The sequence below is a fragment of the Leucopleurus acutus genome (assembly GCF_964270905.1).
Source record: "Leucopleurus acutus genome assembly, chromosome: 6".
Lineage (NCBI taxonomy): Eukaryota > Metazoa > Chordata > Mammalia > Artiodactyla > Delphinidae > Leucopleurus > Leucopleurus acutus.
Genome location: NC_139149.1, coordinates 115,540,681 through 115,554,674, shown reverse-complemented (window position 1 = coordinate 115,554,674; position 13,994 = coordinate 115,540,681). Strand labels below are relative to the sequence as shown.

Sequence of the window (13,994 nt, the reverse complement as noted above, 5' to 3'; positions counted from 1 at the left end):
ACACAGGCAATGTGGCTCCTACTCAGAGCCTCTGCTCATTTCTTCTTCCTCTACAGGTGATGGACAGGAAAACCCTCAATCCAGGTCTCCCTCCCCATTCTGACACTCTTTGAGCTGAACCCCCAGGGTGTAGAGAGGGGTTGAGTCTTCCTGTGGATGAGTAAGGGGACCCTGGAGCTGCAGGAGGGGAGCAGGCACTGTCTCTCCTGTACCATCTCCCCTTCCTCCCTAAATTGGAAGGACATCGTCTGTGCAAAGGAGTTAATGATACCTTTACCCTCAAACTTGGCTTTGGAAGGATCTCCAAGTCAAAAGTATCCTTCAGCTGTCTCTCTCTCTCTCTTTTTTAAAATTTTTATTGGCGTCTAGTTGATTTACAATGTTGTGTTAGTGTCTGCTGCACACCAAAGTGAATCAGTTATACATATACATATATCCACTCTTTTAGATTCTTTTCCCATATAGATCATTATAGAGTATCGGGAAGAGTTCCCTGTGCTATACAGTAGCTCCTTGTTATTCATCTATTTTATGTATAGTAGTGTGTGCAGGTCAGTCCCAATCTCCCAGTTTATCCCTCCCTCCCCCTTACCCCCTGTAACCATAAGTTTGTTTCCTCAGATGTCTCTTGATATCTCACATGAACCAAATTTTCAAGGGGGGGCCGTGCGATGGGTGAGCAGTGAGCAGTTTGGGGGTGTCCACGGTCAGGGTTCTGATCTGAGCTCTGCTACGAACCCAGATTCTTCTCATCTGTAAAATGAGATCATAATCTCACTTAAGAAAACATGACACATATCTCTTTAACAGGTGGAGACGTTCCTGGTACAAGAGATAACACATATCAAAGTGCTGGGAAAGGTACAAAGCCTTGAGGAAACACGAATTCTTTCTCAAGAATTTTCCTGTAAATCTGAGCACGATAACCATTCTTGCTCCTGTCGTAGGTGTCCTGGAATTGGGACCATTAGCTTCATGATCAGAATCATTATATACAGAATTACCAAAAAAAAAAAAAAAAAGTAGTCTTTTTTCCTTGTCTTCTCACCGGCAAACAGAACTTTGGTTAGCAGAACGCCAAGGTGATTTTAACGGCTGGTTTTTTATATTTGAAAGGGGAGGTTATTAGGAGAAGTCTCAATTCAGAAACTTCAAGAAGAAATGGGAGGGCGTGGTGAGGGGGGAGGCGGGAGACTGCATTTCCTGTTTTCCTTTCAGATGGTGTTGGAAAACACTGCAGCAAAACCATGGAGACCCACAGAAACATTCCAAAATTCATTCTCTTTGCGGCCAGGGACCCAGCCCCTAAGGTGATGAGTAGAAGGGGTGGATTTTTTTTTTAAGAGTTTTTTTTAAGAGTTTTAAAGTGATGAGTAGAAGGGGTGGATTTTTTTTTTTTTTAAGAGTTGCAGGCATCCAGCTACGGGCTCGTAGGGTGAAGACAGCCTTCCGAGGTGACATCAGCCCGTGGCTGGGCCAGAAGCAACAGAGTGAGAGTCTGGTTTTCATTTACAGTGTGGGGCAGGCCCGAGTGGGGAGGGGGAGAGGAGGGGCTGGAGGGAGCCTTGACTGTATCCCTGGACACGGTCCAGTTTGGAGCTCAGTCTTCCACCAAAGGCCGCTCAGCTCTCCCGCTCAGCAGCCCCCTGCAAGGACCACAGGGGGAGTTCTCTGCCTGCTCGGGGTCCCCTCTCCTGCAGAAGGAAAAGGAGACGCAGCCAAGTGGGGAAAACATGTGTCAGATTCGCACATAATTGAATATCGAAGCCCAGGGACACACGCTTCTCCAGGTTTGCTCAGGGTAAGTGCCGCTTCGCCCCTGTTCCCCCTGTGTTGGGTTTGTGGCCAGAGGGAAATGCTTTAAACCCCGCTGACCATTTCTCGATGGCTCTCAGGTTCGCTCCTGTAGAGTCTGTTTTCTGTACACGCCGCTGGTCTCTGGAAGATCCAGCCGACTTTTCTGTCTCAGTTTGTGCCACCTGGGTTTCCCTAGCTGGGTCGAGGCCCTGGCTGCCCACGAGTCGTGCTGTGTCCCCTGCTACCTCCCCCCCACCCCCATCACCCTCTGCTCTCCTGACTGCGGTGCTTTTCGGCTCACGGTTTATTTATTGGACATAAATAAACTGCAGCTCAGCTGGAATCTGAGAATCTGCTTTGTTCGCAGAAGTGTCTTTCCGAGGATTCGAGAGCTACCTTGGGGAGACTCTGAGTTCTCCCACGTCCCCGGGGCATGGGCTGGTTGGGTATATCTGTCACCTCCGGGGGATTGCGGTGACCCTGGTGTCCAGGCACAGGACCCAGTCAAGAGTTACTCAGCTATTACCATCGGGGCTCCATCTTTTCAGGAATCTGCAGTTACGGCTGGAGCCTCAGTCCTCTGGGGCTGCCTAAAGGAGCTGCAGGGGTCAGAGGAGGAGAGGAATTTGGTGTTTGGGCAGCACGCCCAGTGGATAGGGCAGGGCCCCTAGGGCCACGGGCTGGCCTGTGTTGCACCAAGTCCGGAGGCCGGGAGCCTGTTCCCCAGCCAGGAGGGTGGGGTCCGGCCCTCTCGCCCAGGATGGAAAGTGTTATCCGACAGTTGCCAGTCTACTCTGGGGACCTGTTTCAGGGGCTACCGTGCTAGAAAATTAGGACTGGAGCAGGGGTGGGGTCCCTAGGAGACCCCAGAGGGGTACTGGGGGGTGTAAACAGAAACTGGCATTTCACAGCCTGCCCAAGGAGCGAATTGAAAGGCTGGTCTGGACCCCAAGAACAAGCTGCTGTAGGCGGAGGGGAGTGTCCCCCCCAGTGGGGACTCAGAGGGGCTGGCCCATGCCAGCCTACACACAGCTGCCTCCACACGAGAGCTGCAGGGTCCTAGAGCTGCAGGGCTGCTCAGAGCTCATGCAGATAGACTATTCTAACACTGGGGTCCCCCAACTTCCCAGGGGACCCATTCTTAATACTTCAAAAAACTGAAGTGGCTTTAAAATCAGGTATTTTTTGTTCCTAAGCAAAATGATGTTGAAAACCACCAGTTGGCTGTCGGACATTATTGAAACTTCTGAGTTCTTTGCTGGGCTAAAGATAAAGGAAGAGATTCTCGGTTAGGAGGCACTGAGGTGTGGTTCCCTGGCTTTAAAGATGAAGGCTTAGGGGCTCTGAGATGCTCAATTACTTGCTGAGGCCACAGCACCAGTAGGTGGCTCAGACAGCAGTCAGATCTTTACCATTTCAGGAAAGCAGATGGCCCAGCACTGGAGGATCCTGAGCTAATTTACATCCAGATTTGGAACATACTGTTTGATTTGCTCTCCCAGAAGACAGTGTCCTCCTATCATATTCTATTAAAAGTGATGGGGAAATTGGATTATGCTTCCCGGGGCCTCTACCAACTAACGGGGAAAGACGTGCCAGAGAAGAGAGCTGTTCCCCAGGGACCGACACTGGCTTTGTGACCAGAGCAGCTGAGCAGGCATCCCTCATCCAGGCCACCTCTGGGGATGGGGGCCTGGAGGGACGGCACCAGCGTTTTGCTTCATTCTTTTTTTTTTTTTAATTTAATTTAATTTAATTATTTTTTATACAGCAGGTTCTTATTAGTTACCTGTTTTATACATATTAGTGTACGTATGTCAGTCCCAATCTTGTGTGGGCTTTGCTGAGGGTAAAGGCAGAAGGGTGGGGAGGTGAGGGGTTTTGTAGGAATTCAAGCTATACGAATTATGGTCTTGTGGTCTTCGTCTCTTCTTGGAGGAGGCATGGGTTTTCCATCACCATAAGGTTTATTTTTCTCTTTCCCCGCTCACGGCAGTGAGGAAGCCGTTGAGAAGATACTTGGTGGAGAGGAGAACTTGGGGAACAATCCCATAGCAGGGTGGTGAGCGTGGGTGTCCTGCCCTTTTCCAGTGGGGGAATTGGAGGGTGTAGCTACTCCCACCTTCCTGGGAGGCAGCTGGGGAAGTCTCTAGAATGCTAGCCCTTGACCCAGGCTGTTCCAGCCCCTGGGAGGGTGTGTGCCCCACCCCACCATGCTTTGTGGTCCTTAGGTGACAGGATGTATGGTGAACGTCCAAACTTGGGGTCTTAAGGATACTTCTGATGTAAGGCAAGAAGAATTCCTACCTTCCTGATTAGAATTGTTTTTATTTCTGCCCCTCCCTCTATTTTCAGTGTTTAGGACTCACTGCAGCTCATTCTGTCATCGTAAGTGCTTTCTGTGATTTCGTGCCTTAGAACCTGATACAACACTGATGATAAAGTAGGAAGAAACCCCTCTCTTCAACTGATGATTGATGATGGATTCATGACTCAAGGGAGGCTCCCCACCTGACCTTAGTTTTAGGTTAGGAGGTTACGGATGCCGCCGCTAAAGCCGGCTTGAAATCAGACCTTTTGAAAGTTAGTAGACTTTTGCCACGGAGGCTTCATCTGTGCTGTTGCTCAGAGTATTTAGACAACTGGTTACAGGGGTCTTTGTCATTACACACCTTTTTTTAAAAATAATTAATTAATTAATTAATTTTTTGACTGTGTCGGGTCTTTGTTGCTGCACATGGGCTTTCTCTAGTTGCGGCCAGTGGGGGCTACTCTTTGCGGTGCGCGGGCTTCTCGTTGCGGTGGCTTTTCTTTGTTGCGGAGCACAGGTTCTAGGCACACGGGCTCGGTAGTTGTGGCTCGTGGGCTCTAGAGCGCAGGCTCAGTAATTGTGGCGCACAGTCTTAGTTGCTCCACGGCATGTGGGATCTTCCTGGACCAGGGCTCGAACCTGTGTCCCTTGCATTGGCAGGTGGATTGTTAACCACTGCGCCACCAGAGAAGCCCTCATTACCCACTTTTATGTGAAATTCCACATTTAGGGTTTAAAATACACAGGCAGGTCACGAATTCTGTTGCATGAGACTGTCTTGCAGGTATGTTAATCACTTTAGGCAAAAGTTTTATTTGAAAATTAGTTCTTTCTTCTTTTTGGAAGAAACTGAGGATTTGTTATCTCTTGGAGAAGAATAGTGGGCTGGTTCCCATCTGAAGGGGACTTTGTGTCCTGGGCAGCCTTTCCACGGAAACCCACAGGAGCAAACTTTTCTTGGTGTCTTAGCTGTGGAAAGCAGGCTGTAAAAACCACACCACTGCTGCATAAATAGTTGACGATTTGAGGAGTGACCTGGCATTTAAAAAAATCCTATTAGTAGCTCTCACTGAGGAAAGGAAAGCTCAAAATGATTCAGGTTTTTAAGTAGGGAAGCTTTAAAAATTTCCTGCTTCTTCAGACAGCCTTGAGCGAGACAAGGAAAGGTTCTTTTCACCCACATTTCTAGATATGGATTCCCTCTTTCCAAAAATCTGGTAGGAGATAATCCTACCCTTTCAAGAAAAGACACTGCCTGTCCCCTCTAAACCATGGGTGATGGCCGTGTCGCACTCAGGGAGCACCTGCGGCACCCTGATTTACAAAGAGGGGTTCCTTTCAGGAATTCGTTATATTAATTTTTGAAAACGTAATTTTAGTACCTTCTGGTCTCATCAGGCTATGTTAGGAAGCAGATGAAATTGTGAAGTAGCACCCTTGTCCTGGTGTAGTCTTTCCCGAAAGCGTAGAGGAAAGATGCATCGTCCTCTAGAGGACGATGCATCCCGCTGAGCTCCAGAAAAATCTCCGTGCATCGTAGGGAGTCCCTGGGGTGGGGTTTCCGGGACCGCAGGGAATCTGTTGATACACATCTCAACAGAGCTTGTGGGTCACTTTGGGACTCACCTGGAGACCGCTCCAATACATAATTTTAAAAAATGTGACTGTAATATCTGAAGCAAATGTACATTTAGAATTTTATTTTTTCCTTATGCTCAGGTATGCACGTATTGAGGTGAACTTCTGCTTGCAACTAAACATTCTGCTTTCTAAAATACATTCATGACAAGGGCATGAACCAAGTAAGAACTTTGAAAGGAAACATTTTACTGATATCTACTGAGAAAAAAGTTTAAATTGAATGAACACAAAGGTGTTTCAGAACCAGATCAAGGCTGCCTATTCGTGCAATGCTGTATCCCTGTAGGAGTTTTGAAGTTTACAACTGGAAGAGATGTTGTTAAGATGAACTAATCCAGTAACTCCCAAACTTTTCCTTACCTGCCCTTGGTCTATGCGTCTCATATTCCTTTAAGTTTAATAAACCCCCTTGTGCTCCAGGGCGTGGAGCTCTGGCTCGAGGGAGGGGACAAAAATGACTAAGACTTAGGTCCTGCCCTCTGGTCGGCAAATATATGATTTCCGTTTGGCTACTGGAAATATCCCCAAATTACTACCTTGGTGGATGGTCTCCCCACGCCCTTGACACCTCAGATGAAGAAATGGAACACAGGGAGGTGAATTGCTGGTTTGAGGTCCCAGTACTAGAAGGAAAGCAAAATCAGCATTTCCTGGGCGCCCCGGCACACGCTCATGTGTTCTCCCAGGTAGGTGTCTAAGGCCAGGAATATCAAGGGAGTACAAGTCTTCAAGAGTATATCTTGGAGTTTCACGTGAAGAAAGGCACTTTTTGCCATCGGCCAGTCTTTTATAGAGTAGCATATTTTAAGTTTGTTTAGCAGAGAGGTAATTGTTGTTTCAAAAAATCTGGAAGGAGAAAGCAAAGCAGAAAAGTAGGACAAATATGAAACGTTCTGCCAAACCCTCTCCCAGAGGCAGGTTGTTAGTCTTTCGTAGGGGTCTGGCTGCGTTTTGCATAGCGTAGTCCTGCTGTCCTCCTGAATTTTAAGACTCATGAAGTACAGAGAAACATTTGCGAGGTAGGAATGGCTGGGGAAAGGTACAATGGCAAATGTTTCTGTCAAATCCCCCTGGTTTGACCCATACCTTCAGTTTTCATGGACCCAGAGCATCGAGAATTGGCCGCTAGATGGAAGAGCTCGTGGGTTGGTTGCATTTCAAAATTAAGAACTGAACAGCAGCTGGAGATGACTCAGGTCTCAAGAGAAGCCATTCCAGGAAACTGGTTTTTCTCTTCTGGAATCCTCATCATTTGATTCAGCAGTTCAGTGCCAGCACCCAGAGCCAGTTCAGCTAAGCCCACAGGCTGCCCCGCCGTGCACTGCGGGCCTCTCTGTTTCTTGTGGGGACAGCAGGAAACCCACCGGTGGTCAGAGCCTAGGGTAATAGATGAAAGAAAGCGGTCACAGAATCACTGCCGGTTAAAGCATCAGGCAATCAGCCTCATTTTACACGTAAAATTAGTGAGTCTGGGAGAGATTAACTGACCTTTCCTGATAGAGACAGGAACTAAGCAGAATTTTTCCCAGATATTACACTAAATACAGTGTGGTGATACTTTATCTGAGGTTTCAATGTCATTTTTTAAAAATTCCCTTTTAAATAATTTTCTCTTCTAGACTTGATCACGAATCAGACTAGAAAACGAGATGTTTAGTTTTTCCTTATGAAAGGAGGACACTTTAGCCGCTGTGTTTGAACAGTTCTACAATGGAACACCATGGTTTTGGAGAGGCCAGTAGCCCCAAAAGTCCATGGCCAAGGCAGGAAGGGAGGATAGCGCTGGGATCTACCCTGGAGCCGACGGCCCTGTGTGTGTCACGGGGCAGGAATGGAATGGATGTTTGTGCAATTCCTTCTGAAGCGTCTTCTAAGGCATTCTCTGCCCTAACATTAAATCTGAACTAATCTCTGCCTAATGTTTATAATTAGCAGGAAAAATGGAGGAAGTGCTCTGTGGGGCTGCCTTATATTTACGAGGGTGAAATGTCTTTTACATGTGCATCGTGGTGTCTAGCTTATATTTAAGAGGGTGAAATGTCCTTTACATGTGCATCGTGGTGTCTAGCTTTTCCAGCTATAGCAGATATAGAACTTTCTGCTTTGTGTTTATTATCTTGGACCCTAGGAATACGTCTTTAAATAAATTTCCAAATATCTGGGCAGTTAATCTGGAGGTTCTTCAAGTTGCCTTTATGGGGAGAAGGAAGGTAACCCCAGACGGTGCTCGGCACATCCTCACGTGACCTCATTCCGGGAGGAGGCTAACTTGTCAAGGCTCAGTCAAACCCTCCCTTTCTGGATTGCTCTGTTCTACTGCGTGAGCTGTTGAACAGTCATTGTTTATAAACAAGATAGACACTTAAAAAAAATGGAAGTATAGTTGATTTAAAATATTGTGTTAGTTTCAGTTGTACGGCAAAGTGATTCAGTTATACATATGCATATGTATGTATATTCTTTTTCAGATTCTTTTCCATTATAAGTTATTACAAGATATTGAATATAGTTCCCTGTGCTATACAGTAAATCCTTGTTGGTTATCTATTTTATGTATAGTGGTGTGTATCTGTTAATCCCAAGCTCCTAATTTATCCCCTTTCCCCTGGTAACCATAAGTTTGTTTTTTATGTCTGTGCGTCTGTTTCTGTTTTGTAAATAAGTTCATTTGTATCATTTTTTAAGATTCTATATATAAGTGATATCATATGGTATTTGTCTTTCTCTGTCTGACTTACTTCACTCAGTATGACAATCTCTAGGTCCATTCGTGCTGCTACAAATGGCATTATTTCATTCTTTTTATGACTGAGTAATATTCCTTTGTGTATATATATATATACACATACCACAACTTCTTTATTCATTCATCTGTTGATGGATACCAAAAGTCTACAAATAATAAATGCTGGAGAAGGTGTGGAGAAAAGGGACCCCTCCTATACTGTTGGTGGGAATAAAAATTGGTACAGCCTCTATGGGGAACAGTGTGGAAGGTCCTTAAAAAACTAAAAATAGGGCTTCCCTGGTGGCGCAGTGGTTGAGAGTCCACCTGCCGATGCAGGGGACGCGGGTTCGTGCCCCGGTCTGGGAAGATCCCACATGCCGCGGAGCGGCTGGGCCCGTGAGCCACGGCTGCTGAGCCTGCGCATCCGGAGCCTGTGCTCTGCAACGGGAGAGGCCACAACAGTGAGAGGCCCGCGTACCGCAAAAAAACCCCCAAACCCCCCCAAAAAACTAAAAATAGAACTACTACATGACCCAGCAATCCCACACCTGGGCATATATCCAGAAAAGATGAAGACTCTAATTTGAAAAGATACCTGCACCCAATGTTCAGAGCAGCACTATCTATAATAGCCCAGACATGAACAGACACTGTGTTACTTGAGCCAAAGATCTTGGGCCCAGTTCTGAGTGTCTAACAAGGATACCAGTAGGTGGCAGTGAGACCAAGTCAATACACAGGATCAGAAGACTTAAGTTTTGCTCTCACAGAACACACCTTCAGAGCCTGGGTCGAGCAGATAATTGTTTACAGATGTGTACACGTGGCTGCTATTTTCTTCTCTAGCACAATTTCATAGAATGGAAATGCGAGATTCAAGTTGTAAAATAAACTGTAGAAGAGCAGCTTCTGATGCATTTATTTGGAGGAATCTTCTTAGAGTTGTTCCAAATGGATTGCTTTTGAGGATTCCCCCAAAGCTCTTTCAAGTAGCAATAACATGTTAAATTCCGCTCTCCTCCTTCGCTAACCGGAGAAGATTAAGTCCTCCCTCTCATAGCTTCCTCTCTGGGGACAAGAATGGGGGCTCTTTTCCCAGGATTCAGGCAGGAAAGAGAAGAAGGGTAAGAAAAAGAGAGAGAACTAGGGTGGCTGCAAGCTAGAGACCCCTAGGGTTTACTGAAATGTGACTTTTCATTTCACGGCAGGTGGGCATAGTTCTGTCGCTGCAGTCTTCCACTATTTCTGCAGCTCCCACTTAAAATGGGACAGTTAGGAGTTAACAGAAGTCCTAGAACTTGTTAGGAGGACCAGCCTGATTCTAAAAAGCAGTGCTTGGAGGAGACCAAATAAATGACTTCAAAATGGGAGCTCTGGATGTATTTAAGTCTTTGTTTGAAAAAGATTGCCTTGTGTGCATGTGTGTGTCTGTCTTAGAAAAGATTTCCAGACATGGAAAATGAAAAAGCTTCTGAGGAGACTTAATGAAAACTAATTTCATGGAATTGCACAATGGCTGGGGAATGTCACTGGACTCTGAATACAATTTTGAGTTGAAGGCCCATGTAGAGCAGTCTTTATAATAAGAGATATCTTTTTAAGTTTCAAGTGGACAGCTACAGAAAGGAAAAAGGCATCTCAAATTCTTTTCAGAATGAGGCTGAGTAAAAAAAGGAATGACTAATGCGCAATAGAAAGATAAGAATTTAATGAACTTCTCTGGTTGAATCTATTGCCTTTAGGACAGAATCTGTGACACAAAGCAGCTTGACACCCCACCCAACACGAGGGTCTCAAGCAGCCAATTTTGACTTTTTTCCTATTTGAAAGATCAGCAGCAGACAAATGGCGTCTGTTGATACAGAATCTGGTGTGTCACCACCAAAGAAATTTACTGTATTTTTTCCCCGAAAGATGTCGGGGGTTTCCTTGAGATTGGGGCCAAATCCGGCACATCCTCTTGGGGTTTCCTGGGGTTCTTCCCTTGGGCTTTGGAAACACAAACTTTCATTAGGATTCTGGTTCAATTTTTTTTTTTTTTAATGTGGCAGTGGGCAAAACACTATGCCTCACCTGTTTTCAGTTTCCCAGCTATAAGATGGGGGAAAGTCCAGCCATGGGGCTCCTGGGAGAAGGGCGTGAAATCCCACCCACGAGACAGGGGCCCAGAAAATATGACTTGTGCTCTTTTGTCTCTATTTCTTGGGGGTGGGAGGGAGAGTTAAGGAAGGGTAATGGGAGGGTGACTTGTTCCCCCTTATTAAAATGGACAAACTGGGTGATCATTTGGGGAGATGCTATTTGACGTCTTTTAAATCTAAATGAAAAAAATTCTCCAAGCTTTGTTGCCAGGAACTGCAGTTTTAAAAAGTGGGATGCCATGACATGGTAAACACTAGGAGAGATTTAATTGCAAACAAAAACGTTAACAAATATTCACCAGCTGGTCTAGGAATGCTTGAGCCCCATGACTGGCTCCTAAGCCCTGTGGCAGGAAAAGTGTGTGGATCTAAAGGCCTTTTCCCCACCTGGGAATTCAGCTCAACTGAACATGTGAGTCCATTAATCATCAGTGGAGCCTGGATAACTCATCATCCAACAAACATCATTTTCTGTCCTTCACTTTCAGGGTTGGAAGAGCTTCTCCCCTCTGCCCTCCTGCGCCCCCCTCTGCCTTTTCCTCCCCTCCCCCACTTCCCCTCTCCCCTCTTTCCCTCCCCTCAACATCTGGATAGGTTTTAGAAAAGATAATTCCAGTGCACTGAATGTTTTTTCATTACTTTGTGTCCCAATGAGAAGGAATTCATTTAGGGGTCCACTCTCTTATAAGATTAAGATCTTGGAAATAAAAATCTTTACATATAATTTTCAACCAATTTAAAATTCATTTTCCTTAGAGAATAGTTGAAGTAACTCATTAGTGCCTCAGAAAGACATTAAGACTTTGTTCTATCATGATTTTGATTTTATTGAGCTCTACCAAAGACTACCAAACTTTGGAATTTGTTAATAGAGATCCCACACAGGGATATAGGGATAGTATATGGATAGTATAGGGACAGTGTAGGGATAGTATAGGGACAGTATAGGGATAGTAAAAACCAAACCAAACCAAAACCAAAACCAGTGAAACCTACTCAGTGCATAATTCACCGATGTTCTCTGTCAAGGTTGTCTGCAGAGAAGCCTGAAGCTCGTCCCATCCCACACTCAGCAGTGGTCATGTCCTATTTTTTCCACATGGATTACATTGTCCAATGCTTTGCAGTGAGGTCCTATACTATTTTTTTGCCCTCATTCCAAAACAAAAATGCTACTTTAAATTCTGCCTCTTGTGCACGGATCAAGTATTTAAAACAATTGAACTGGACCTCCCGGAAGAATTGCATCAAATCTTTCTCTCGAAGGAGTGGTGCTTGAACTTCAGTGGGGAGTTAGACTAGAGGCGGTTAGAATCACATGTGAACTTGGATGCTATCCCCAGAGACTCCCACATACACAGAAACAATGTTGTACACTTTTGGGGGAGGTTGGCAGATCCTTTGAAATCTGTGGATCCCATATTAAAAAAAAATCTGTGGATCCCACATTTTAAAAAAAGTTCTCGACCAATTAGAATATCACAGGCTGTCTTGGAAAGGACAGTATATATTTCTGGAAAGAATCCAGTAAAATTTAAATAATGTGGGCTGACAATTTTCCCACAAAATAGTTTTCTAGTAGGATGCTTATTGCTGGTAAAGAAACCGGATGTTCAATTTTAATGGAAAGAATCAAGAATAACATATGTATGATGTACTTTAACATTACTCTAAAGTGTATATCCTCAATTAAGAAAACTTACAAAGACCACAAATACTGCATGTGCTTTTTTTTCTTCAAAAGGCAAACTCAGGAATAGGTCTAGCAGAGTGTGGGGAAGAAAGGTATGACCGGATGGAAAGACCTAGAAGATTCCTAGAGTAGAACATGGTCTTGCAGGATTTCTAGAGAGCAATGGGGCAACACTGGGGCCGTGGCTTGGGCATTCATCCTCAGTGAAGAAAACAGACCAACCAGCCAAGCGTGGGTTTCTGTACTGCCTGAGGGGACTCCCCTGAGCACGGGCCAGGACTTGGGGACGCTGGGGAACCAAAGCACGGCGCGCTGAGGACTGCCCTCCTGTATCGTGCAGATCCGTGCCTAGCACGTGTTGACCATTTCAAGCCAAGAAGATTGGGCTGTGTTTTTGGAATGGCACCATTATCACCACTGGCTGTCACTTCACTGTAGAAAGAAATACGTTCTCTTGATGACTGACCTTCTGAACATCAGAAAAACCTTTCCTTCTCCCTGTTGATACATTTCCAAGAGAAAGTTGTATTGACAGGTGGCTTTGTATTAGGTGCTGGGGTTGTATCTTCAAGCTTTCGGAATTTGAATCACAGGGTAAATTTGTTTTATCACAGGTGATACTTTCGGTTTGACCTCCCTGGAAAATCCAAAGCAACAGTGGGTCTTGGAATCCATTCTCTTGTTTATGGTTTTGTCTTTTTCTATCACACCAATTTGGCTGACTGGGCTGGCCTGGGGCCCACACTCTGTTGTCTTGCTGTTCCTCACAGCTGGGCCACAGGATCTGGACCCCAGCTCCTCCCTCTGGGACTGATCTCTGGCAGGAAAAATCATGGGACTGAGCCCACTTCATCCATGTCCTTGGGTGACACCTTCGATAAGGGGCTCCTTGGCCCTCTGTGCATCTTGCTAAGAAGTCCATCTAGACACGAGTCCCCTGCCAAGGCCAGGTCGCTAATTAACCAGACAGATTTTTCCTTTGCTGTCATTATTTCTGTTGCTCTAGATGGAAAGGTTGAGAACCTTAGACCACCCTTAACATTGTCTTCCTTAGCAATGAGGGGAAAATGGGATTCCTGAATTATATATACAACGGACAACCACAAATAGAATCACCAGGCCCATGGAAGGCCTATGGTGAGAGGAAGGTCAAGGTAGGAAGGTCAAGCAGGTACAAAAGCTTAGGCCTTAGGCGGACCTGATTTTGTAGCGTTGATGACACTGGTTGGGGTAGAAATAACTTTTGTACCACATCTCAGTGTTCATATCAGATACTTTTCAGTTTCCTGGGACTGAAGTCCTCTTCCCCAAACCTTAGTATTTTGCTGCCAAATACTTCTTTACTTCTTCCTTTCCAAATATTATTTAGGAGCAAGGACAAATGTTGTGTTATTTAATTATAGGGGCACATACATATGCTTTAAGAAGATATGTGCTGTTGTATTGTTTTCCCGTTTTAGCTCTTAAAGACTCATGCCTCAAAAAAAAGATGCCACATTTATGCCATTCCTGTTAAACTGATGGCCACATTTTAGGTGTATGGGGTAATCCACACTTCTAAAAACCTCAGGTAACTTTTCCTATCCTTTGAAAGATTGTAGTAAAACACACATGACATAGAATTTACATGATTCTAAACTGTATATCCTCAATTAAGAAAACTTACAAAGACCACAAATATTG

The 13,994-nt window shown here is 45.2% G+C and overlaps 1 protein-coding gene across 1 annotated transcript in view; it reads left to right on the top strand.

Moving 5' to 3' along the window:
• Positions 1-1,123: 1,123 nt before the first annotated feature.
• The window catches only part of COL6A3 (collagen type VI alpha 3 chain), an 86,053-nt gene continuing 73,182 nt past the window's right edge, over positions 1,124-13,994 (top strand). The window contains exon 1 of the mRNA XM_082840874.1: positions 1,124-1,801. Within this exon, the coding sequence (XP_082697000.1) occupies positions 1,370-1,801 (432 nt within the window). The 5' untranslated portion in view covers positions 1,124-1,369. The remainder of the gene's footprint in view (positions 1,802-13,994) is intronic.